This window comes from Triturus cristatus, chromosome 10 (assembly GCF_964204655.1).
Source record: "Triturus cristatus chromosome 10, aTriCri1.1, whole genome shotgun sequence".
Taxonomy (NCBI): Eukaryota; Metazoa; Chordata; class Amphibia; order Caudata; family Salamandridae; genus Triturus; species Triturus cristatus.
This window is the reverse complement of record NC_140593.1, coordinates 857,746,876-857,774,317: the sequence shown is the minus strand read 5'-3', so window position 1 is coordinate 857,774,317 and position 27,442 is coordinate 857,746,876. Positions and strand designations below refer to the sequence as shown.

The 27,442-nt window shown below is 46.7% G+C and overlaps 1 protein-coding gene across 1 annotated transcript in view; it reads left to right on the top strand.

Annotated features, from left to right (window-relative positions):
- The window catches only part of ABCB8 (ATP binding cassette subfamily B member 8), a 432,700-nt gene that overhangs the window by 73,004 nt on the left and 332,254 nt on the right, over nt 1-27,442 (top strand). The window contains exon 3 of the mRNA XM_085628480.1: nt 15,926-16,081. Within this exon, the coding sequence (XP_085484606.1) occupies nt 15,926-16,081 (156 nt within the window). The remainder of the gene's footprint in view (nt 1-15,925; nt 16,082-27,442) is intronic.

The following is a 27,442-nucleotide window of genomic DNA, read 5'->3' as shown; positions in this document are numbered from 1 at the left end:
TTGTTCACATGACACCACTGCATTGTGTGTGTGTGTGTGTGTGTGTGTATATATATATATATATATATATGTGTGTGTGTGTGTGTGCATATATATAGATAGATATCTATTTATTTATACATACAGGCACTCACACACCTGCTCACAGACCCACGCAGGCTCTCGCATACCTACTCACATCACAGACCCTGTCACACACCCACAGATTCACACAAACACTTATAGACCCACAGAAACACTTACACACTCACTCACAGATCCACACAGACACACACACATGCACTTAGAGACCCACACATACACACCCATTCACAGACCCACAGAGACACTCACACATTCAATGACAGACCCACACAGATACTCACACATCCACTCACAGACCTATGCAGACACTCACACACCCACAGACACTCACACATCCAGTTACAGACCCATGGAGACACTCACAGACCCAGACACACACTCACATACCAACTTTCAGACACACACACCCACTTACGGACCGAGACAGGCCCTCACACACCTGTGAGTGAGTGTTGGAGTGGGTCTGTTAGACCCACTCAGATCTACTCACAGATCTACACACCTACTCACAGACCCACACAGATACTCACAGACCCACTCACAGGCCTGGTCACAGACTGACAGATACTCACACACACACACTGACAGACCCAGACACTCACACACCCACTCTCAGTCCCATTGGAGGACTATAAGGCACAGATCTCCATAGGTGAGAAACCCAACTCATCTAAGACGGCAGCACCAAATGGTCTCTTCAACCTTACCCTTACAGCCTACCCACATTGCTACGTGGCATACTTACTACTGGTTTTTGGGGATAACTCCTAAATGGCATATCTTTCACTATCCCCACCAATGTTGAGACTGGATAATGGCAATAATATCTACCTGGGCCTCTAACGTTCCGCCATTTAGTCTGTCATATGTGATACTCAAACAATGACGCATCTTGGGTTAATGTATTGTGGATTGTACTTTGATTTATAAAAAGGTACATTTAGATAGACAATGTTGTTTGGCATACATTTGTTTAATATAAAATAAATATATTGGTATTAAAAAATAAGGTTTTGCTGTTCTCCTTTAATAACACATTAGAAATGTGACTGTTCAGTTCCTGTTTGGATTAATAAAATGTGACTATTTTGTACCTCTGCTTCATCCCCTTCACTTGTTGAGAATTATTTTGCTGAAGCAGCACAACCTCAAATCACTGCCCACTCATGCTCATCATCCTCAAAACTCTAGTTCCTCTCGGAGCGGAGTCGGATCACTTCTTGTTATCTTGAATTAAATTCTGAAGTTCCCTACCACAACCTTTTCTAAGAGAGTACCAGTACCTAGAAATCTGCAACAAACTTAACACATGTCCCTTTCACTAATAATCTCTCTCTTCGGTAAACTGCCAGCACAGACCAGGCTTTGCAGCAAATTGTTTTTGATATCTTTTCTAATAGCGCCAAAAGTCCTATTGGGATGAACATGCTCGTTTGATAGATATTTAACAGAAACCACAACACAGATGTTGATTCTTTTCAATAAAAAGGGGTTAAGATAGCAACAGACTGACTACTATCTAACAGTAGTTCTAATCTCCCGCAAGGTTTCAGCCTATTGAATAATTGAACATTTAGTTAAATGGGCCTTTTAGGTAATGAAGAATACCTAATACACATACGGACTTCTAGCAGCAAACATTTCTAGTGCATAAAGTTACAGCTTTGATTAAGGTGGCAAATGAGACATTGGGTTACAAAGCACTGCAACTACCCCTTGCATTTAGTTCACTGCAGCTTTCAACATAGTGCACAGAGGTCAGTTGTCAAGCAAACGCTTGTCCTGGTGTATCTCAATGAATCTGCGTTGATCTTAGACGCCACAAAGTAGTAGAACCCGAGCACTGACATGACTCATGGAACAATGTGTTCTCCTCCCATTGCTTTCTAGTTTTCATATTATATATGTGTGGGTGGAGCTGAAGAAAGGTAGACATATTCACCAAACCTGAAGGTGAAAGCATCCTAGCTTTATTCTTTGCCAACATCTTGTTTTTGTGTGATTGCACAACAGTGGTCCTCCAAAGATCTGTTGTAGCCCTGGGTCACTATTGTGAAGCTAATGGCATAGAATTAACCTTGCGCAAGGCCAGAGTTTTACCCTTTGGAGAAAGAACGATAACAAATACTAATATATGGGCAACATTGGCCATGAGGCTGTGATCTGTTGTAGCAATTTGGTGTTGAAATTAATGAAAGACTGAACCAAGTTCAGCGAGGGTGCTCTTTCATTATGGAACAATCTAATCATTTTTAATGTAGAAACCAGCCTCTTTTAACAGGGAGTCCGCAGCTAAAGCCATTCTGGCCCTATGTCTTGGAAATGCAGTTTGCTTTTCAGCAGGGATGTGACTCCTTGATAAAACTGACTGCATTGTGTGGAGGAGTGGTCTTTAGCTATGGCCATCCACTTCTGTGGCTCCTATGAAAAGGGAGGTTTGCTAAAGGCCCTTGTTCCTTAAAGGAGTACCTAATTTGTTATTTAAGTCAATAGTGTAGAAGCAGTCATTGCATTTATTGGATAATGAAGATCTATATAGTTTGCAGTTGAAAACATGCCTGAATGAATAAGTGTAGTTTTCCATATTGTGTCACGTGTAGCAATCCCTTGGGAACAAACATGCTTTGATAATCTCTGCAAATCCATGTATTCCTTCTCAACCAGATTCTGGTTCTGTATGTTATTTGACAGCTAATGCGCACCCTTTGACTCAAAGGAAATGTAACCTGTTCTCATTGAGTAAAGAAACTGTTGTGGTTTTACTTATGTTATTTCATCCTTTTCACTGTCTTTGCCTGTGCAGCTGGGTTGTGTTATATATTCTAACTATCATAGCCTAGCAACAGAATACTGGCAAACTGGTGGGGATGATTCTTGACCATTGAGAAGTCAACTGCTGTTAGGACTGGTGGTTATTTGACTGCTTCTGGATTAAATTCTACATATTTCTACTGGATCGTTTCATGGACTTCTTTCAATGCATTATCTTTATTACAGAAACATCGTTTCATTTACTGGGTCTGGGCCCCAGTATTTGCTGCATCATTTCCGGCTGGGGCTCATTGACACATTAGTTGGCTACAGGTGTCTGGTGCTCTTCCTGGTCCTCTTGGCTCTCAAGATTTAGTTGTTGGGAATCAGTGACTACCACAAACTGAAAAGTCTGAAAGACGAATTGAGTATGTGGCGATCCTTCACTGCAGAGTGGATTTGTACTGTCTTCTGACATGCTTTCCTGATGGTTACTTGTTTTTTTGGCTATGCCCCCATTTACCTGCATTTGTCTTGCATGTTTCCCCACAGTCTTTTCTTCCAGGCGCTATATTGAAATGTCTAGAGCCATCTCCATTACTTCCTTCAGGTGTAGGGGCCTCTGTTATCCTCAGCATGACCATTTCTACATGTCACAGACAGACTCTTGCAGTTGCAGCCTTGAAAAATCCTTCACCAAGATAAAAGTTTCTTCAAACTATTTCTAGCTGCAAAATATTGTCCTCAATATTTTATCATATAATGGTTTTGAGGCAGATCTGCAATCACATTATGGGCTATAATTGACATCATACAGGCATTGTGTCTCCTTTGCTGGAGCTTTAATGTGGAGCCTCCAGTGCAACAGTGTAAAGACACTATTCATCTATGACCGTTGTAGGGGCTAATGGATTAGATTTATGGAAATCTCTTTCTGATTTTCCTTTGATTCATTTGTTACATGTTTTTTGTATTTAGTCCGCAAACTGGAGGAGCATTTACCCGGAAGCCTTTGACGCTACTCTCGCGCCCCTACCAACTTTAGAGGCTACTGTTTATTCCAAGAACAGCAAGTGGATTGCAATTGCTCTAGACTTCTCATTGGAAGTGGTGGATAATAATGTAAAAGACAGAACTAAGCTATCCCCCTTGCTTATGGAACAACTCGTTGAGCTGAAACATTTGATTACGAAATGTGAAGGCTTGGTGTCAGAACAATGCCAATACAAAACAGCCTTAAAAAATACTACTATCTCCACTGTCAGCTGAGACCAAATAAAGAGGTCTTCTAGATTGTTGCTGTAATAATGAAAACTTTATCTATGACTTTTTCTAGTCTTTTTGTGAATAACTTAATATTTTATTAAGAGATAAAACAGATTCAGAACTACATCTCTACTATGTTCACACTGTGCTCTCCGGTATTCGCATGTTCTTCCTTTGGACTGAAAAAATAATAATTTTGTTCCTCTTTCAACCTAATAAGGTCAGGCAGGACTGTAAATCTGGCCCTCCAATGGATTCTCCTCTCAGTCCATTTGTTCCATCCTTGTCCTCTGACATTGTTGCCAGCCAATTTAAAGAAGGTGTTATGGTTGCCTTGATAGGAATTATCTTGATTCTGCTTTTTATAGGTGTATCACCCTTCCACAGCAGCAGCAAACATTTTAGAGCCCTGTGTCGCTACTCAACTTTGTGGTTCCTTGGAAACTGTCAACACATGAGACGACACCACAGCTGATTTTCATGCAGATTGAATCATGGAGGCAGTAGTAGTAGCAGTAATTGATGATCTCTTCCTACTTGTCGGCTCTGGTAGCCAAATACCTGATTTTACTCGACCTGTCAATGACGTTTAACACTGTTGCCCGCAGTGTCTTACTTGACCAGTTGCTTGAGATCGGCTCAACTTTGGCAATTGGGTGGCACATTGCTTATCCTTTTTTTCTAGTTGCACCAAAGTGTGGCTGTTAGAAATGGGGTTTCTGGTTCGCTAAGGTATACACCCTTACCAGGCAGAACCCACCGCTCTAGTCAGCTTGATAAACAAAGAAGATAACGTGTGCTCACCCTCTGGTAGCTTGGCGCAGAGCAGGCAGGCCTATCAACAGAGGTAATGTGCAAAGTATTTGTGCAATATACTCACAGTAACACAATGAATACACCACAAAAATACTCCACACAGATTTATAAAAATAGGTATTTGTATTATACACAAAAGAAGACAAAAACGATAAATCACATAAGTACTTTTGTAGGTATTTCAAATTATCACATTCACTGCACGTTCTTAGATCAGTTAGGTAAGCACTGTGCCAGAGGCATGTACAATCAAATAGGGACTGATATGAGCGGCTCCTTGACATATGCATGGAAAACAATGCTTAAAGCAGCACTCATTGAGCATTCCAAAACAGGTCTCTTGGGACCAGGAGAACTCACTAGAAATGACTGCCCGCGAATGTGCGGGTCGGCAGTTGAGAACTTGGGGTTCCGTTCCTCACAGCACAATACCTCAGGCAGGCCATATGGGGCTGTCCTCGTTCAAGGGGGGCAGTTCTATAAGTCGGATGGCTAGGGAAGAGGCTGTGAGCGGCGGTCTTCTCTTCCCATCTGTCTCCGAAGCTCAGGGTTGGAGCAGAAGGTCTGCGCTGCCTCTGGCTTCCTCCAAGACGATGGGGTGGGACTGATGTCTCCATGGCACTACGCATCGCCCAGGCAATTCAGCGTCAAGGAATGCGGCTGTCCTTCCAACACACAGCAAGCGGCACCGCTCTTGTGGAAAGCTTTGAACCAGAATGTTGATGGACAGGAGAGGGATGGGGCTTCAGCAAGTTGCTGAATACTGCACTGGGCCCATCCGGGTGGAGCTCTTCATTCGTGGAGCAGGGAGCGCTGGTCATTGTAGTTCAGACTGCCGGACTTAGCGTCCTACTGCAGTGATGATGTAGTGTAGTCTTTGATGGCCCTGAGACTCCAAAAAAGGGGACAAGCCAACACTTGCAGTGAACACTTGCAAGTACAAAAAAAGCAGGTTGCAGAGTGAAAGTCCCTCCTGCAGCACAGCACTCAGCAAGCAGCAGGCCAAAACATCAAAGCAGTTAGCAGAGTGGCAGTCCTTCCTGGCAGCAGAGCAGTCCTCCTGGCAATGTGCAGATTTAGAGCCAGCAGCATCTGGTTTTAAGTCCCATATTGTGTCTGACTAGATGGGGTCAAAGACTCAATTCTTATACCCACACTTGCCTTTGATGTAGGGGTGACTTCAAAGGAACCCTCTGAAGTGTACAAGGATCGCTTTCAACCCAGTTCTGTCTGCCTGGCTAACCCTGGGGGGTGGTATCAGTGCTTTATGAGGGCCGGACACAGCTTACACACAGGTATATGTGAGCAATCTCCCCCTTCCTGCACAGGAACACCCAGCCCTTCATGTGTTTGTGACTGTGTAAATGGAATGCACAAAATGTAGCTGTCACCCAGCCTGGGCTTGTATTGGAGACAGGCTGTCAGGCACAAGAGCAGTAAGTACAGAGAAATGTCCACATTCTGAAAGTGGCATTTCTAAAACAGTAAGGTTAAATCCAACTTTACCAGTAAAGAGGATTTATTATTACCATTCCAAACATATCAAACATGAAAAAACGACTCCTCTCTGATCAGGAATTACAGCTTAAAAGTATATTAATGATTTCCCAATGCTGACCTATAAGAGGGGTAGGCCTCACAGTAGTGAAAAACAAAATAGGCAGTTTGTTACTACCAGGAGATACAAAACATAAGGTACATGTCCTATCACTTACCCTGCCATTAGGGTTACTTATCACCTCCCGTAAGGGTGACTCATATGTAATAAAAGGGGAATTTAAGGCTTGGCGAGTAGTTTTAAATATCAAGTCGAAGTGGCAGTAAACTGCACACACACACACACTGTAGTGGCAAGCCTGAGACAGGTTTGAGAGGCCACTTCTGTGTGTGGCCCAATGAGTGCTGCAAACCCACTAGTAGCATTTGAAGTACAGGCCCTAGGTATATGGTATAAGCAAATCAAATATGCCAAACAGGTGTAAACCAATATACCATGTTTAGAGGAGAGGGTACATGCACTTTAGCACTGGCCAACAGCGGGAAAGTGACCAGAGTCCTAAAACCAACAAAAAAGGTCAGAAGAAGAGGAAGGCATCAGGGATGGTCATTTTCCAACAGTGGCTTTAGGGTCTTACTCTTTCTTCATCTCAGATATTTCCTGCAGGCTCCTCAGGGATCTGTCCTGTTACCCTATTTCCTCAACATATATGTCATGCCTACTGATGTACAGTTCAAAGAACTAGGTGGGCAGTCCTCCTTCAATCATATGGGCCTCCATTATACAGTCTTATGGCTTCCAGTTTTTACTTATCCTGATGACACGTTAGATTTTGCCTCATGGCAGACACTTGTGCCAAGCTTCAATGCCATCAGTATTTGCTACATGTCATAAACTGAATAGGAAACATTTGGCTAAAGCTCAAAACAGAAATGGGTGTGATGGTTGGCAGTGTAGACCTCTGAAACCTCTCTCTATGGCCTTCGGAACTGGGCGCCTCTCCTCATTATATGACACCTGTTTAGAGTTGTGAGGTCAAAATTGGCTCATACTTGAAAAGAATGGAGCGGTGCACTACCCTGGTCTTCTGTTTTAGTAACATCAAGTAGTCAATTTCCTTTAGTGAAATAGTGTTCTTTATTCTGATATTCCAACAAAATTGTGAAAAGAGTCTCAGCCAACGCATTTCGTTCTCCTCCTCCTTGATTAGGGCCCAAATGGAGAGTTCTGGAGCCGTAAAGTATCTGTGCTCCTTCCTTGCACCGCCTCTGGATGATAGTGGAATCCCAGAGGTGGTGCGAGGAAGGAGCACGGATACTCTACAGCTCCAGAACTCTCCATTTGGGCCGTTATCAAGGAGGCACTCTCTGTCCTCGGACCCGCCATTTGACACGTAACTGCTATTACAGCGATATTCGGTTATTTCCTAATAGGGGATCCCACCAACATGGAACCTTTTGGAGTCAGTCTTCATTATTACACATGCCCTGACGAAGTTCATTCTGCTGAACGAAATGTGTTGGCTGAGACTCTTTTCACATTTTGTTGGAATATCAGAATAAAGAACAATTTTTCACAGATTAAAATTGTTGTTTGTTGCCTATTAGCCTATTAGCCAGTTTTTAACATTTATTCACCCACACTCCTCATTCACACATTGTAGTTTATTCTTTGCGCTGCGTTCTCACTCACACGTCAGACTCGTCATAGGTGGGTTTAGGATACCCAACATACTCCATTAAAACATCCCTGAGCTCCTCCCTCACAGTGAGGGGGTTGTAGCCCTCAAAGGAACTAGGTGTTTCCTTTGGGAGGAGAGTCCCTATGATGAAGCATGTCACCTATGGTGAGTGAGGGATTACGTCCTTTAAAGGGATCTGCCCTTAGGTGACCCCATGAGCACACCTCTGTTGTTGTTTACAGATACATCCTTAATTAAGGAGTATTTTTGTTAAACATATACTTGTGACATGTGACTAGACCCTAGGATTTTTAGGTCTCGCGAGCCAAAGGCTCGAAGAGACATTTTATATCTGGGCTTTACAAAGTGCTGCCGTGGCCTAAAGCTACAGTGCATGTGCGCGGGCGCGCGCGCCGCGCTTACTTTCACTTTCGCGGCCGCACGGCCGCTTTGATCACGATCACTTTCAATTTCGCGGCCGCACGGCCGCTTTGCTGCGCAGACCCAGCCTCCTCTGCCAGCACACCCACAACTGGCAACATTACTAGCGCTTGTCTATATTTTTGCTCTTACTATCCCTCTCCTGCTGTCTCGTGATGCTTTTGCTCTCTTTCTCTTTTTAATGTTTATCTGAACTATTTTAATGTTTAGTGAACTATTGCTTGCTCTTTACGCTGCCTTCATATCCCTGTCACACGTTTCCTCCTTTCCTCTTTCTCTCCCTCGAATCTTTCTTTGTCTGTCTTTTTGCTTGTTCATATCACACTCATTTTGCCATCTTTCTTACACCCTCTGTTCTCTGAGCCTCGCGTTCAATTATTTGTACGCACCCTTTCCTGATTACAAACTTTCCACTTTAGTTCGCCTCTTTTCCTGGACACTTAACTTAGCTTCCATCCGTCGCTTCTCTTTTCTTTTCCCTCTCGTTCTCTGCAGTTTATTTCTTTATTCTTTGTTTCTATTGGTTTAGCTAACGTTTGGTTTAGTACTTCACTTCCTGTCAGTCCTGACTCTTTTAGTTGTCCTTTCACCGCTCCGTCAGAAGAGTAGCTCCACTCCTTTCATTGACTCACACCGAACCGTGGTTAACGCAGCAGGGCCTGTGTTATCTAAACCACGGCCGCCCACGTTTTATGCCGGGACAGGATCCCATTTAGAACGGCCCCGCCCCCTCCTTCCTGCCTTAGCTCCTCGGGAACGCTAGCGCTGCCTGCATCCTTCAGATTTCCGAGTTATCAGAGCGCGCGGTCGGTGGCAGAAAATACGTTTGCAATAGTAGTCCTGCAGCATCCAGGCTGGAGCCTGCCCCTCACAAGTCGCACATGGGGACTGTGCAGTGAATCCTCGGGACTAATGTGAAATATACAGCTGTGGTGAAGGCTGAACACATCACTTACGTGGGTTATTTTACCCCTGTTCAAAAGAGCACCGAGTTGCAGCATTACCCCATTCATTTATGTACCCTATTTCAACAAGCATTGGCATAGCCAATAGGTCTTGCTTTGGAAACCTTATAAGTATTTAGTTATGCAGCACAATATCCTTGGTGCAAGATCATCAACTGTTGCATGGCTAAACACTTATAAGGTCCCAAAGGCGAGACCTATTGGCAATGCCAATGCTTGTTTGGTATGTAGCAAGTTTGTTTGGGGATATAATTCGTAGTGGTCTATAAAATTTGTCCCTTGAACCCTCCTTTTTTGAACTGTTTTTGTTTTTGAGTACATTATCAACTATACATAACGGGAACATAGCAAAGAGGTGCGGCCATTGGAGTCCGCCGTTAATCCCTGCCCTCCACAGATTGGCTCATATTTGTATATGGATGCCTAAGTACCTGCAGGGAACTTTTCCTGCATGTTTCAGAAGAAGTGATTAGCAAGAATCCTTCCTTATGACTTTCCATTTTAGTCATTTGATTGTCTCTGCCCTCAAAGGAGAGCCCCTCGATAACTGCAATGCAATGTTTTTAGCTATCTGTAAATGCCTTTTGCAAAGGCTACAACGTTTTCTAAATCAAGCAGAAAAATTGATTGATTACTTCTCCGGTCCATTGCCATCTCCTATTATTTACCCATCCAGTCTATGATCACCTTCAAACTCTTTACCTTTTTAACCTCCATAGTTGTTGACCATAAACCAGATTTTCTATTGAATTGCCTCCACCCCTTACTCTACTCTCTTTTGTCCTGGGTCTGGAGTTTGCTACTTAATGACGTTTAGGATATTGGCTATAAGCTTGCCTTTAGTACGAAACTGAGTACTAATCGTTAAAATTCCCAATCCTTTCTTACATTTGTAAGCTAATTTTCTAGAGTATAAGTTCTCTACAGAACACAACTAGCATAATTTAACAAGTAGCAGGGCAAGTAACTACTTCAATACTGTTTAGTACAGAGCATTTATGGATTGACTCTGCATACACATGTGGATGTCTTACATGGTATGCCAGTGTGGGATTTAATGTAAAATGCACTACAGAGGGCATCTTAGAGATGCCCCCCTGAAACTCGACCAACTCCTAGTGACCTGACTGAGTGGCTGCTTAGGCTGCCACCACCAGACATGTTTCTGGACCCCTGGGTCAAGAGCATGCTGCTCTTGGGTGCCTGAAACAATGCACATCCTGGGACGAGGTGCCAAGCCTCCTCTCTCAGGATGGGCAGGGTGCCTTTGTGAGCCTCTCCAGACCATTTGCTGCTTTCAGCAACTGGTCTCCACTTGTTCTACCCCCCACTTTGGGCGGGAGAACCGGTGGGAAAAACAAGCGAGGAAAAGAGGTGTGCCCACCTCTGCCAACCCCACTCCTCAGGTGGGGGAGGCGAAGTGAAGCACAACCTCGAGTCCCCACCATCTTGAGGATGGGGGGACTCAGCCAACCAGGGACAGGCTCCTGCCCCCCTCCCACTGGAGAGTGGCAGAATAGGGGGTGTACCCACCCCAGGGAAGGGACCCAGTGGTCCCTGCCCATTACCTACCTGTAACGCCCATAAATTTAATATTTAGGGGGCACCCTGAACCTTCCTTCCTCAGATCCAGCAACAACAAGAAAAGAAGATAAGAAGAAGGATGAAGAGCCGTGCAGAGCTAACAAAAGGATGACACCCACTGACTTGGCCCCAGCCCTACAGGCCTGTCTCCCCTCAAACCTGCTCCTGCAAAATCCCGGCATGTCCAGCAGCCAGCAACCTCACAAACTCCAGAGGACCTGCCTGCCTTCACTTTCCAGACTGTTTCTCCCGTGAACACCGGACGTGTTTAAACTGCAGCTTCTGGTGCCAGCCAGCAATCGCGAATCCAGCCCACTCTGCACCCGCTGAACCCGGCCCAAGCTCGAGTGGAAAAACGCCACGAGGAGGTCCCCCTGGTGATCTTGACCCGAGATCAGGTGAGACCCCTGAGCTGCCTCAAGCCTCCTGACGACGCCTGCAGCCTCAATCCAGAGGACCCCCCCTATCGCGACCAGAGCGGGTAAGAAAATCCGATGTCCCAAGACACCCCTGCACCCGACGCTCCACGGCCTTGTGTGCCCAAACCAACGGTGCCTAACCAACCCTCAACATCCCAACTTACCCCTTGAAGTGGTGGTTGCTCCTGGAAGATCCTCGTCCCTGAGCCTGCAGTGTTTCCTTGTCCTGGAGAATCTCCATTGAAATCAACAGGGCACCCGACCTCAAAACAGCACCCTGCACCCGGCCCCCCAAATGCCGCTGAGGGTACACCTTTGGTGCTACTTTGGTCCCCAACTTGCCCTGAGCTAAACCCTAGGAGCTTTGCTCCCACAACCCAGTGGCCTGCTTGCCAGCAGCTACCAACCAGAGCCCCCCTATCCTACATAGGATAACATTGGGCCTCAACACTCTGCACCCGGCCGCCCTAGTGCCGCTGAGGGTACAACAACAGTGCATTACTGACCCTGGGAGACCCCTGAGCCTAACCCCAGAACCCCAACTCCAAATACCGAGTACTTACCTCGAAACCTATAACCTGCTTTTTCTTATAGGATAACATTGACACTTTTTCTCCCAAAAAGTTTCCAAGTGTTGACTTTTGAAAACTAAGAATATTCTTTAAAAATTGCACAAATAACCAAAACGCATTTTCTCAACTGTTTTCAGGAAATGTCCCAGTGCTGAATCTAGGTATCCATCACTGAGTAGGAAAAGTAGTTAAAAGTAAGTTACCTGTGAATTGAATTTCCTTCCATAGGATAATATTGGCGGTTCTCTGTGAAAAAGCTTTTGTCAACTTTTGAAATAAAAGAATATTCTTTAAAAATCGTACATCTAGCTAAAACGCATTTTCTCAACTGTTTTCAGGAAATGTCCCAGTGCTAAACCAGCACTGTTAGAAAAAGTAATCCGAAAAGTAACTTACTTGCAATTTATTGAAAAAGCCTATTCATTCCAATGTACTGTATTTGCTAAGTGTTGCATACTACTGCTCCCTGTAAATCAAACCAAGTACCATTCCTATTGCATTTTCAAACATTTCTATATCCAGTAACTTATTACTGAAAAGTATTTATATGCTTACCTGTTCCAGGCTTGCTTGGTTCTAAAAATAAAAAGACACACAATTGATGGACGGAATGAAGAACAAATCAAAACATTCACCCCCAGTCAAGAGGTCTGGGTTAAATCCATCATTCTTTTGCTCACCATGCCACCCCAGTTTAGATCTGGCCATATGCAAATCAGTCTTGACCCTGTGCCTCATGGGAACAGTTCAGCCCGAACTGCCAAGCCAGGTCCTCCCTGGACCGGAAACAAGCAGCCTAGGACCGGTTTCAGGGTCTCACCCCTCTTCAGCCAGGATAGCTTGATTCCAGTGGCACAGTGAGCTGAGGACTCAGGTCTGAGCATACCTGGCGCACTTAGGGCGAGAAAGCAAAAGACACACAATTGATGGACGGAATGCTGATTTGCATATGGCTGGTTCCAAACTGGAATGGCATGGTGAGCAAAAAAACGATGGATTTAGGCCCAGATCTCTGTATTGGGGTGAATGTATGACATTGTTCTGCATTCTGTCCATCAACTGTTTTTGCATTTGTCACCCCGAGTGGGACGGGTATGCTCAGACGTGAGTCCCGTGCTCTCCATGCCACTGGAATCAAGCTATCCTGGCTGAGGAGGGGTGAAACCCCGAAACCGGTCCTAGGATGCTTGTTTCCAGTCCAGGGAGGACCTGGCTTGGCAGTTTGGGCTGGACTGTTCCCATGAGGCACAGGGTCAAGACTGATTTGCATATGGCTAGGTCCAAACTGGAATGGCATGGTGAGCAACAAAACATTGGATTTAGGCCCAGATCTCTGTACTGGGGTGAATGTATGACCTTGTTCTGCATTCTGTCCATCAACTGTTGTTTTTGCATTTGTCACCCCGAGTGGGACGGGTATGCTCAGACGTGAGTCCCGTGCTCACCATGCCACTGGAATCAAGCTATCCTGGCTGAAGAGGGGTGAAACCCTGGAACCGGTCCTAGGATGCTTGTTCGCAGTCCAGGGAGGACCTGGCTTGGCAGTTCAGGCTGGACTGTTCCCATGAGGCACAGGGTCAAGACTGATTTGCATATGGCTGTGTCCAAACTGGAATGGCATGGTGAGCAAAAAAACTATGAATTTAGGCCCAGATCTCTGTACTGGGGTGAATGTATGACATTGTTCTGCATTCTGTCCATCAGCTGTTGTTTTTGGTTCTAAAAATAAGCAACAGTATATTTTTTATGCAAAAACAATTGGCCTAAAGTTCAGTTCTTGAGTGTGTGAGTTCATTTGCTGACTGAGTGTGTACATCAAATGCTTAACACTGTCCTCTGTTACTGCCTAACTGCTCAACCAAGCTACCACTTTAGAGAGTAAGGTTCTATCTAACTTTAACCTCTGCCTACCTCTGGAGACTCTTGGACTCTATACACACTGTACCTCACTTTGGTGCAGTATATATAGAGCCAGTTTCTTACATTCCCTCAAATAGATCTGCCTGCAACCGCGGATACTGGCCTAGCCGTGGCATTTTGGATGTTCTGTAGTTTCTTGAGGTGTTTCTGGGTGACGCCGGTGTAGATTGCGTTGCTGTAGTCGAGTTTGCTAGTGATGAGTGCGTGTGTGACCATCTTTCTAGATTCTGTGGGGATCCATCTGAATGTCTTTCGAAGCAGGTGGAGCGTGTGGAAGGAAGCTCAGGAAACTGCGTTGATTTGGCAGTTCATTGTGAGCGATGAGTCCAGTATGATGCCGAGGTCGAGGTTGCGTGCGTGGTCTGTCAGAGTGCGAGGGGATCTCAGAGCGGCTGGCCACCAAGAATTGTCCCAGGATGAAGGGGTGGGTGCCAGGATGAGTACTTCAGTCTTGTTCGAGTTGAACTTGAGGCAGCTATCTTTCATCCAGGTAGCAACGTCCATCATTCTGCTGTGGAAGTTGGTTCTGTTGGACTGAAGATGCATTAAATATGCATAGCTGCCAAGTTTCCCAAGTCCATGTGTGATTTGCTGGTCCAGTCTAAGTTTTTCCTTGAATTCTGGGGTGTGTGGTCCTCTTTCATAATGGAATTAAAAAAAAACTACAAGTCTCAGAATTCAAGGAAAAAACATGGAATAGGGCAGATTGTGATTGTTTGAATGTTTCTTCTTCTCTCATTGTCTCTCTGTAAACATAGTTTGTTTATTGTTGAAGTCATATTGGCTGCTGGAGAAATAAAGCGAAGAAAGAATATACAAATCCTCGCCTCTGGTCCAGTCATAGGAATGCTAGTTTTATCACACCTTGACGGTGGCTATGCTTTGTTAGTCATCTGCTATAGCACCTCCCAAACCCATTCTCCATGTGATAGCATGTGGGTGTGTGGCAGACTTTTTAGGTAACAAATAGTTACTGAGCTTCAACAATATCAACTTTAGAATGTCTTTAACCACGTCATTGTCAAGGTATCTATAGTTAAGAGTAGATTTATTACTCTTAACTCCACATCTGCTTACCATGACCGCATTCATATTTCCAAGGTAATCAAAGGTGTGCTCAATTGCTGATTGGCCTTTCAGACTAGTCAGTAGGGTAATAATGGCTTAGCTTTCACTCATTATTTCACTCATTCCACTCCTCCACTGTGTCTGATTGCCAAAGGTGGAAATTTGTCCTGAAGTTTGAACTAGCGAACCAGTGTTTTCTGCTGTGCTGAAGCCTTTCTGCATACTCAGTGTCTATTCACTGTTAATCTGATTTAATTTGCCATGTGAATTTAATAAGTGGTATCCGAGGGGCGCTGCTTCTCATAGAGTCTGAATCCTGTGCAGAGCTTGTACTATATCTTGTTTTATGATTTAGTACCATTCCATTAGAATCTGGAACACTGTGTCAGATCCGTATTTTTTGTTGTCAATTTCCCTCTACTTGTTAATTTTTTTGTTTTTAAAGGTGAGCATTCTGCTCTTTAGTTTTTCCTTTGTGTTAGTCACACTACAACAAATGCTTCTGCCATGTTTCTGTCCTTGCACTGCGAGCCCTGGGTAAAGATTGCTCCTCTACTGCTATCCCATCTACCTCTGGCAGAGATAAGTGTTTTTAATCTGTTCCCTTGCAACCTCTGGCCTATAGAAGCTTTCTCCCTTCAGTCACACCCTCTAAGTAAAGTTTCTCTGCCCCAAGATGCTTCCATCTCAGATTTCAGCTCGTTGACACTCTTGACTGTCTCTGACTGAGAGAAGCTTCCTCTGCTGTCTTCATTTGAGTGAGAAAAGATTCCCTCTAATGTGCCCTATGCGCTGCTCTGCTAATCTGATGTGTAGTAGCTCTTTTATCCAACCCACTTACTCTTCTCCATGTTTTTCAGCTCGCTTTCTGCACAGCAATCCTCAACATACAGATTCCCTTAATGCTGGGCTCCCTGGTGAACGTAGTATCCGGCTTCACCAGAGAGCATGCTGGGAACTACCTGCGCGAGATGAAGGAACCCGCCCTGAAGCTGCTCTCCCTTTATGGGCTGCAGGTGAGCTGCATGAACAAGTATTCAACGCCAAAACTCTCTGGTTCAGAAGTTAAGATCTAACTGGATCCCATAAGCAAAAGTTGCGCTCTCACTCTCTGCCTATCATCTGTTTACCTCTGTATCCTATTACTTCCCAAGATGCGCCTGCTTCTGATATTTAGACGCCTTAAACTATTTCAAATTCCCAATTACAGAGGCTCACAGTTATCACTCTCCACGTAGACTTCGGTTCTGGACTTTACAGTCCCTCCTTATATTTGCAGAGCTGTGTCCCAGACATTTAGACATCTGGCCCTCTTGTGAGCTATCTGCTCTAAAGTTTAGGAGGTCTTGTTCTTTCCCCCGCTTGTCAATCGCAGGCACCCTTCCCCCATTGCCAAAACTGTCTCTCATAGAATATCTTTGACTTCCTCCTCCTGGTTTTGTTGTTGGGGATTCCATCATGCTTGAAAGAAACATTTCCTGGACATTTGCAAAGTAGGTAATTAAAGACCACCCGGTGGCAGAAGAGGGACAGATGTAAGAATGCATCTACTGGTTGCAAACCATGCAATTCGGTAAATCGCTGGGTTTGCGGCCAGCAAATATGTTTTTGGAATTTACCAAACCAGTTTAGTGATTCGATAACAGGTTACAGAATTGCTAAATGGGTTTATTAAACAATACCGAATCCTTACGCTATGTATTGTTTTGCAATCCAAATTCGGTTGCAAAGCATTCATATTGTATTACTGCTGAAAGAGGGTGATAATGCATTGGCAAATGGGAAGGGGTCTCTGTAAGAAATTGGGTTTTTAGTTTAGGGGGATAAGTACCCACCTTAAGTAATAATCACAGCCTTATCAGGGTGAACCACTAAAGTCCCTAAATAAAGCTGAACTCAACCTCCAGGTAGCAATGACACAGAGCAGACAGGATCAACTTTGAGACAATGTGGAAAGTATTTATGCAGTACTCCAACAGTAAAAAAGACAAAATGCAAAACAATAAAAATCCCAAAATGAATTAGGATAATAGATTACAATGTAATGAACAAAATGACACTGAATTGACAAACATCCAATAATGGGAACTGGAGAAATAATTTTTTATATGTTTTATGTAGAAAATGTGGCAAGAAGTCGAAAGTGACAATGATAGTTAATGGTCATGGTATAACAAGACCTAGGCGTATTTTCCAATACACTAACGTGGTTCGTCTTGCTTAACAGATTTTACCTTCTGACTTAAGTGTCAAACTTCCATAAGAGTACACTTCTAAAGCCCAAAAGGACATCAGTGAAGACTCACAGGGTGGAAGGTAGAGGACATAGCAGTGTCCTGTCCAGGTCCAGTTGCCACTGGTCACCTGGGATGTTGGAGGAAAAGGCCTATTGTAGCTTGTTGTGTCCCAGTAGCTTTAATAGGCGGCTAGTCTTATGACTCTTGGGGTCCACTTTGTTGTCCTGGGTACAAGAGTGAGCAGGTCCAGTCTTCTAGGCTTTTTCAGGTCTTAGACAACAGGTTCGGTCCTCTACTTAGCAGGACCAGATGTGTATGCCTGGAAGTGCTACATTTATGCCTGGTTAGTGGGGTAAAGTGCACCGAGTTCTATAACCAGCAAAAATATGGTTAGGCAAAAGGCTAAAAACGTTTGGTGTGACCCTGCAGAAAGGGCACGTTTCCAACAGACTCTAAGGGATTTCTTCCCCTTTGTGAATGGTCAAAAATATTTGAAAAGTAGGCAGTGGTTCATGAGGTCACTGCATACAGTTAAAGTTTACAAAACGTTTCATAAAAAAAAAAAATGCAGCTCATTTTACTTTAAGAAAAACAAGCTGCATTTAAAAAAAAGGTTTGCTGTATTTAAACGCAATCACAGACCTGGCAGTCTGCTGACCTATGCAGTTTACCATCCCTGTGACAGCAACAAATCATACTGGAATGCTCGCAATTTGCAACCTACCTTATTAATATGCATGAGGTTTTCGACACACTACGATTCGTATTTTTCATAACTGACCGATTAGCACATAGGTCAGTTCTTAAAATTCTTTACCAGTCGCAAATTGTTGCTAGTATTTTGTGACCAGTAAATAGTACATATGGCCCGAAGTTCCTTAAGGGATTCTGACAGAGATCTAAAGTCATCCTCATTCTACTGTGCTTCATCATTCGTGGCCATCTGCTCTTGGTTGCCCTCACCTGTACTGACTCTTTCAAATTTCTTTAAGGTTTTCCTGCGTTTCTATTGAATGAGATGATGGATATGTGACTTCCACCCTGAAATATTTACATTTGAGTTGATGGTTGGTGTAGACTTGTTCAACACTGTAAACAATCTATAAGTTGAAAAGCGCCCTGAACACAAAACAGTTCAAAGATTCTCCTGAGTACCATAAAGTTCAGCTGGGGAAGTTGAACACGCCGTGGATCCAGTTATGTAGGCACCTGAACACTCTATGTTTCTAGACAAGCCACATACCATAAACTATGAAATGAAACACCAGGGTCATACTCCTAAACCCCTGCCTTTCATCACAAGTAGTATAAAAGTGTGGCTCTGTGGGTGTTTAAAAGGGACTTAACTACACATAGTATACATTTGCTTGTATTCTAAATCTGGTGGTTTACTCAAATTGAAAAAAATCAAAGAAGGCATGGAGGAAGTTCACAGAAGAAAAGATTAACATGGTGGCTTTGCTACCTCAAGGAGAAGTTGCAAGAATGCATCTCACAGTTTGGGCCACACTCCTGGGAATTGGAACATGCACAGTCTTCTGTTCTGTTTTGCTTTGGTAATTCTACCCATCTCTCTTGAGTGTATCAACAATAAAGTATTTTAATCCTATAGGGGTTCTGCCATGATGTTGTACACCTACAGATTTGAAGTTGTGCACTTATGAACTTGGTGCCTACATGAAACATGAGATCTGTTTTGTTGATAAATTTCACCTGAATGAAGAGTACCAATAACCTTCCATAGCTGCAGTTTCAGTCCTAGGCCAATTAGTTATTCCCACATTATGGACATATCCCACTGACAACCTGCGACGCGGGAACAGCCTAATGGAGTATTCAGAAACCACTTATGTGTAATAGAACATTTTGTATACCCAGTGCCACGAGGAGGACATAAGATGTAAGTATGAGGGTTTGGAAATGTGGTATATTTAGCCCCTTCTATCAGTGAGGCTTCCCTTCCAGGAACCCTCACCTTAAGGTGTTGAGGTCAACATTCTGTGGTGTAACTATACAGCTGATCTAAGTGCCTGGCTGTATCGCCATTTTTCATCCAGCATCTGATAACTTGTTTAAGCTAGATTCGTTTTTTAAGGTTCAGAGAACAGCGCCAAGCATCTTAAACTGAAATTCCAACACAGGAGCCAAATCGCTCATGCAAGAAATTGAGTTATTAGTTGCATAGGACGGAAGTCCTTCTCAGGTAATAGGTCCACAATTGTCTCTTTTCTGGGAACCATGTACCCAATTGTAGCACTAGATTCTTTTAGTGTAGTGAAGCGGAGACCAGTCCACTGCCTACTCAGGGGAAGTGATGTGAGCTTGTATTCACAATTTGCTGGCACATAGCAACACTCAATAAACTACTGTCCAGTCAGTGACTTTTCTTTTATAAAAGAAAAGTACTTTTATTACACATACTACTAAATACTACACATTAAATTACACATATATACATCAGGTAGATGGAAACTCCTTTGGGGACACTCATATATCACTTTACACCCCTAGTGGGGCCTGATCCCCATAATCACCATGTCCCCATAGTTCTTATGCTTCACTCTAAGGTGGTTGTACTATATATATATATATATATATATATATATATATAAGTAAAACCTACTGGCTTTATCTGATAGAGACATCTAGCAGCAGATTCCTTACCTTTGAATTTCTCAGGCGTCGGACTGGATCCAGAATATTTTTTTTCCGAGCAATAGCCCTGTGAGCTGGTAGGTGGCATCGGTTGGCTTGGTGTGACGTAGGTGGCGTCATCCGCGCTGGAATTGAAGTCTGCATCACCTATATAGGTACCACCTCAGCTCCCTTAGGTCAGTTCTTTACTTTCTGCCCCAATCAGGAGAGCTACCATCTGTCGCTTTTTGACAGGCTTTTTTTCTTTTGTTGTTGACCCCGTTTTGGTGTGTAGGTTTTTTCCTCATGTCTAGTAAGACTTCTGGATTCAAACCATGCAGTGGCTGTCACCGCGCCATGTCGGTGACGGACCTGCACCTTTTTGCCCATGGTGCCTGGAGTGCGACCACAACTCGAAGTTGTGCTCTGACTGTTGAGCCATGGCTCCGAAGGCTTTGAGGGAGCAGCCCCTCAAGCTGCTTGCGGCTCAGCAGTCGGCACCGTGTTGCGCGACTTCTAGGAGATCTCATTCACGTTCCCGATTGAGAGGAAGGTCTGGGCACCACTCTAGGAGTCCCAAGTCCTCTTTGTCTAAATCATCGGGACACTCAGGTAAGAGGAACAAAAAGGACAAGAAATCGCAGCATGCTTCTACTTCTCCCTGTCTATCAGTCGACATGACAGAGGAGCCTCAGCATTCTAGGCCTCGTTCTTCGGAACCTGCACCATGCCTCCCTGTGTTTCTGGGAACCAGAGTGACCCCGCCAAGCTTCAAGAGATTTATTAGGCCATGCGCTTAATTTTTCTGCGGCCTGACTCTACAGGTGCACCTTCAGGCTCTGTGGGGTCAAAGGGAGCTCCATCGGGATCCGCGCTGGTGGCTCAGGTCATGATCTCCTCTTATGGATCCGGGAATAGATCCGGTCCGGCACCGGTCGTGCCATTGCAACCTTCCATGATGCCGGCTGCGTCGCCAATGCTCCCTTTGCTGCTGGTGCCCCCCATTGGTGTCAGCCCCATTCTGCTAACATACAACCCAAAGCCGGTACCGGGTGGATCGATGTCGATTCCAGCACCGACCGAACCTTCAGGTCCTAGGTCATTTCTTGAGCCCTATTCTGAGGGGCTAGGAGTGGGAGAAGATTGGGAGGGGGCGCTGGACCCTTTAGAAGACCACCCTTATCAGGAAATAGACTGGTGTGAAGAAGTGGATGAGTCCAGTGGACTGGACACCTCTCCAGATTCTGGCATGCTTTTTCCCCCTACTGTGGTTATGGAGGAGGGAGTGTTAGATCTGGGGGTCTCTAGTTGGCAGAGGTAAGTGCCTGAGACCAAATAGGGACCCTTGCTTCTAGTCAGGGTACAGGGACACACACTGTGGACAACCCCTGCTCACCCTCTAGGTAGCTTGGCACGAGCAGACAGGCTTATCCCCAAGGCAATGTGCTAGGTATTTGCACTCAATCACCACAATGACCCCCCAGTACACCACAAAGGTAGACCACACAGGTAGGTATATAAAAATATATCTTTATCTAGTTTAGCAGGAGAGAAAGTCGATCACTTACAGTGTAATTGCACATAAGCTTAATGGTTGCACTAGGTTACTAGGAAGTTTCTTTTACTTAAAAGCAGTCTCAAGTCTCTACTCGCTATCACAGGGGTATCACAGCAGGGCTGTGGGACCCAGTCAGCTCTTCTCACCGTTGCGCTTTACACTGCAGCCTCAGCTTGGGTAGAATCTTCTGAAGCAGCCCCGGCCGATGACGTCCGCTCTTCCGCCCGCTCTCGACAATCCAACGAGCGGCGGGGAGGCAGTGCGGCACTTCTCTTCCTTGGTTCACAGGCCGGGGGCACGCTGAATACACTCGCGGCTCCCTCGACGAAGACGGGTCACGCCGATGACTCGGATACCACTCTGCCGGCTTCTCGGGATGTCCCGGTGACGTTGGCCAATCCCAGCGCGGCGTCAGCGAGGGGGCTCGATACTCTCAACCAATGAGAGGGCAGCGGGCTCCCGGGATGCTCCGATGACGCTGGCCAATCCCAGCGCGGCGTTAGTGAGGGGGCTCGATCCTCTCGACCAATGAGAGGGCAGCGGGCTCGATCTTCGCCTCGGAAGCGCAGGCTAGATTGCGGGGCGATGTACGGCTCTCTGGCAGCGAGAAACCTTCACGGCAACAGGGGCTGGAGGGTGCTGGCCACGGCTAGGCCGCCCTCAGGGTCCCTGTTGATGATCTGAGGCAGAATTCATGAGGGGAGGCCACACAGTCCTCCGACCCTCGCAAAAGCCGTGTGCCGATGAGCACACCGATCGGGTCTCTTAGCAGCTGCTGACAAATTCACGCTCCAGGCAGGTACAGCACTGTCTTGATAGCTTAGTTCAGTTTCTTGGGAACCTTTTGACCCTGGGTTCCAGGACAGGAGGCCAGCTCTTCTCAGGCCCTTGGAGATTCAGTCAAAGACACAGCACACAGCAAAGTCTTGGTAGTTACAAGTAGGCAGGGGCACAGCACACAGCAAGCCCTTCTTCTCTCCTTCAGTTGAACAGCAGAACAGGTCAGCCCTTGGAGCACACAGCAAGGCAATCTTCCTTCAGTTCTTCCGCGGTCCTTCTTCTGGCAGAGGTTCCTCTTGATGGTAGAATCTAAAAATCTGTTGTCAGGGGTCTTGTACTTGTACCCCTAAAAGTCTTTGAAGTCTTTGTGCAAGTGGGTCCTGAGCCCGGTCTGATCCAGTTCTGGGTGTTGCTGGAGCACTTTGTTTTCCTGGCTTCTTCTTTCCTTTCAGAGTGAGGGGCAGAGTCGTCAGCCGCCCAGCAGGAGGTGGAGCCAGCAGAGTGGCAGGCAGGCACAGCCCTATTCACTCCCAGGTGCTATCTCCTCCCTCCACTCTACTTGCAAATGCAGTCATTCAGCAAAGGGCTGACTCATCCAACCTCCTGGGGGCTTCCCAGCCCCTGTCACTCTCAAACCAGACAGTCAATCCACAAGCATGCCCAGGCACACAGAAGGGTCAGACAAGAGAACAGCTACTCTCTAAAAAGTACTGGTCTCCAACTCAGGATTTAAAAACAACCTCTCCTAAAAGATGTGTTATTAAATGCTGAGCTCAGGGATATCAAACACTCATGTCTTATCTTGTTCCTATGAGAAGATAGGCTGATGGCCATTGGCACCAGCCTCCCCCATGTTAGCCTATGGAGCAAGATAACCTTGCAGCAGTGAACACACAAAATGGCCGCTGTTCTCTACCAGAGCATGGTACCTGCACTAGTACACGTTCTACCTTTTACATGCACTGCACCCTGCCCAGGGGGGTACCTTGGGCCTTCTATAGGGATGGCTGATGTGCACAAAAAGGGAAGGGTTAGGCCCGGCCAGTGTGGACACTGGCCAGGAGGACATGGCAGTCCAGGGACTGCAGGCAGGCCTGCGGTGGCAGGCCTGAGACACCATTTTAGGGCTACTCATGCGGGTGGCGCAATCAGCGCTGCAGGCCCACTAGTAGCATCTGTCATCACCAGCCCTGGCACACACAGTGCACTTTACTAGGGACTTCATGGTGATACAAATATGCCAATCAGGTATATCCAATCAATATGATATTTTATACAGGGAGCACTTACACTCTGGCACTGATTAGCAGTGGCAGAGTGTCCAAAGCATCTAAACCAGCAAAAACGAAATTCAGCACAGCATCAAAAATCCGGGTAGCAGAGGCAAAAGATAGGGGGAAAACCCATGCCAAGGATGTCAGGTCTAACACGTGTCCCCTCCAGCTGAAAGTGGGGAGAACTACCCACCCTCTTGGGAGTTCTCATCACTAAGGCGGAAAAACCTGGACAGACCATAAGCATTGGCGTGTTCTGTGCCGGGACGGTGCTCCACCGTGAAGTCCATACCCTGTAGGGAGATGGACCACCTCAGCAGTTTTGGATTCTCACCCCTCATCTGCATTAACCACCTGAGGGGCCTGTGGTCGGTCTGAACACGGAAGTGAGTCCCAAACAGGTAGGGCCTCAGCTTCTTCAGGGCCCAGACCACAGCAAATGCTTCCCTTTCAATAGCACTCCACCTCTGTTCCCTGGGAAGTAGCCTCCTACTAATGAAAGCTACAGGTTGGTCCCCGCCCTCGTCGTCCATCTGTGAGAGTACTGCTCCCACACCTTGCTCTGAAGCGTCTGTTTGCACTATGAACTCACTGGAAAAGTCAGGTGCCTTAAGCACTGGTGCTATGCACATTGCAGTTTTCATGGCATCAAAAGCAGTTTGACAGTCCTCGGTCCAATTCACTTTCCTGGGCTGATTTCTAGAGGTTAGTTCTGTCAAGGGGGCGACAATGGTGCCATATCCCTTGATGAACCGTCTGTAATACCCGGTGAGTCCTAGAAAGGCTCTCACCTCTGTCTGGGTCTTGGGGGGGTTCCCAAGCCAGTATGGTATCAATCTTCGCCTGTAGGGGTGCCACCTGGCCGCTCCCCACCTGGTGTCCCAAGTACACCACTGATCCCTGCCCTATCTGGCACTTGCTGGCCTTGATAGTAAGGCCTGCCTTCTGCAGAGCCTTCAACGCTTCACAAAGGTGTTGCAAGTGTTCCTCCCAAGTGGAGCTGAACACAGCAATGTCATCCAAGTATGTGGCGCTGAATTGCTCCAGCCCGGTCAATACCCGGTTGACCAGTCTCTGGAAGGTGGCAGGGGCATTTTTCAATCCAAAGGGCATGACGCAAAACTGGAAATGCCCCTCTGGTGTTGAAAATGCCGACCTCTCCTTAGCCCCCTCAGTTAAGGCAATCTGCCAGTACCCTGAAGTCAAATCGAAGGTGCTGAAATACCTGGCATCTCCCAACCGATCCACAAGCTCGTCAGCTCTGGGGATGGGGTGCGCGTCAGTTTTGGTGATCGCATTGAGCCCACGGTAGTCCACGCAAAACCGAAGTTCTGGCGGCCCACCGGGTGTAGCAGCTTTCTTAGGAACTAGGACCACTGGGCTAGCCCAGGGACTGCTGGAGGGCTCAATTACCCCTAGCGCCAACATCTTGGAAACTTCTTCCTTGATGCTGGCCCTGACCTTGTCAGCTACTCTGTAAAACTTCTGTTTCACAGGTAGACGATCTCCAGTGTCCACATCATGGACGCACCAATTGGTGACACCTGGGGTCAGGGAAAACAGGGAGGCAAATTGACCCAACACCTGGCGACAGTCCCTCTGTTGTTCTGGGGTCAGGGTGGGCGAGAGGACCACACCCTCCACTGATCCGTCTTGCTCCTTGGCTGCCAGGAGGTCAGGGAGAGGATCACTATCCTCTTCCCCTCCATCATCTGTAGCCATGAGCATTGTCACTTCAGACCTCTCAAAGTGGTGCTTGAGGCGGTTCACATGCAAGACTCTCAGGTGCTGCCCAGGAGTCTTCATGTTGATCAGGTAGGTCACCTCACTCTTGCGCTCTACCACCTCATATGGCCCGGTCCACTTGTCACGGAGCGCACAAGGCTCCACCGGCGCCATCACCCACACTTTCTGCCCAAGATGAAATTCAACCAGAGTGGTATTCTGGTCGTACCATCTTTTCATCTCTTCCTGGCTGGCTTGTAGGTTCTCTTGAGCGAGCTTCCTGAAGCGCTGCGTCTGGTTGCGGATGGCCAGCACATAGCTGAACACATCCTGGGGGGTTTTCACACGGGATTTCTCCCACCCCTCCTTCACCAGTGTGAGAGGTCCTCTAACAGGGTGGCCATACAGCAGTTCAAAGGGGCTGAACCCTAAGGACTTCTGAGGCACCTCCCTGTAGGCAAACAACAGGCATGGTAACAAGACGTCCCGCTTCCATCTCATGGGCTCCACTAGGCCCATAATCATACCATTCAGGGTGCGGTTGACCCTTTCAACCAACCCATTTCCTTGAGGGTGGTAAGGAGTGGTGAACTTATAAGTTACCCCACACTCCTCCCGCAGAGACTTCATGTACCTAGAGATGAAGTTGGTACCCCGGTCGGAGACCACCTCTCTGGGGAACCCCACACGGGAAAAGATCCCCATCAACGCATGGCCCACCACAGGGGCTGTGATTGTCCTGAGAGGGACCGCTTCCGGGTACCGGGTGGCGTGGTCCACCAAGACCAGGGTGAACCTGTTGCCTAAGGCAGTCTTGGGGTCCAGGGGCCCCACGATGTCAATTCCCACCCGCTTGAAAAGGGTGCTCACCACTGGAAAAGGTTGGAGGGGTGCCACGCACTTTCCTCCGCTCTTACCACTGGCTTGACATGTTTGGCAAGACTTACAAAAGGTACTGACGTGCTTCTTCATCTGGGGCCAGTAAAAGTGGGTGACAAGCCTGTGATAGGTCTTGTCGTGCCCCAGATGTCCTGCGAGAGGTACGTCATGAGCCAGACCCAGTAGGAAGTTCCTGAAGCGCTCAGGTACCACCAGCACACGGGCTGCACCGGGCTCAGCGAACTTAGGCTCACTATAAAGTAAGTCATCCTCCCAGCAAATCAAATGTTCCTTGGACCCTAGGCCTGCTGCCTGGTCTGCAGCCTGCTGCCGCACACCAATGAGAGAAGGGCACTCCTTCTGTGCCTGGCAGAATTCCTCCCTGGAGGGACCACCCTCTTGCTGCCAATGGGTCAGCTCAGGCAATTCCCCCAGTTCGGCCACCTGTTCCCCTGTAGGTTCCTGGGCATCCACCCAGGTTCTGCTTCCCCCTGGATCGTGGGAACGGTGGGGGCAGGTTTCCCGCGCCCTCTGCCCCTTCCTCTCTTGGCAGGTTCCTGGACCATTGTTCCAGGCTCCAATTCTACTGATCCACCCCTACTGGCTGTCATAGCACGTGTGGATACACAGATCCACGCTGGCAGACCTAACATTTCCAAGTGAGTTCTGCGCTCTACGTCTTTCCATGGAGAACTCTCCAGGTCGTTACCCAACAGACAATCTACCGGCAAGGCATCACTGACACAGACTTCCAAGGTACCAGAGACTCCCCCCCCCCCCATGTAAAGGGAACACGCGCCATCTTGCAGAGGCGAACTGAGGTGTCAGCTGCCACTACTGGGCGGAGTACATTGGGAATGACTTGCTCTTCAGACACCCACTGACACCGGACAGATGTCACACTGGCCCCGGTGTCTCTCAGAGCCTCTATCTCCCTCCCATTCATGGTCACCTTCTGCCAGTATTTTTTAGTGTTAGCGGGTATCAAGGTATCCTGGACCATCTCTTGGTCTCCTAAAGAGACAAGGGTCATCATAGCTAATCCCTCCTCCCCACTGGAAATCAAATCCCCTCCCAAAGCTACACTAGCTAACCCTGGGACTGGAGCAGGAGCTGGTGCTGGGGTTTCTTGGGACATTTGGGGGCGATGTGCCCCACTTACCTACAAGCGTAGCAAGTAGGGGGAGATCTGTTGTCCTGTCTGCCCTTATGGGGCCAAGACTTCTTAGGCTTGGGGGCTTGGGACTCCTTTTCCGTGGAACTGTTTTGGGGCCCTTTAGAGAACTCCTT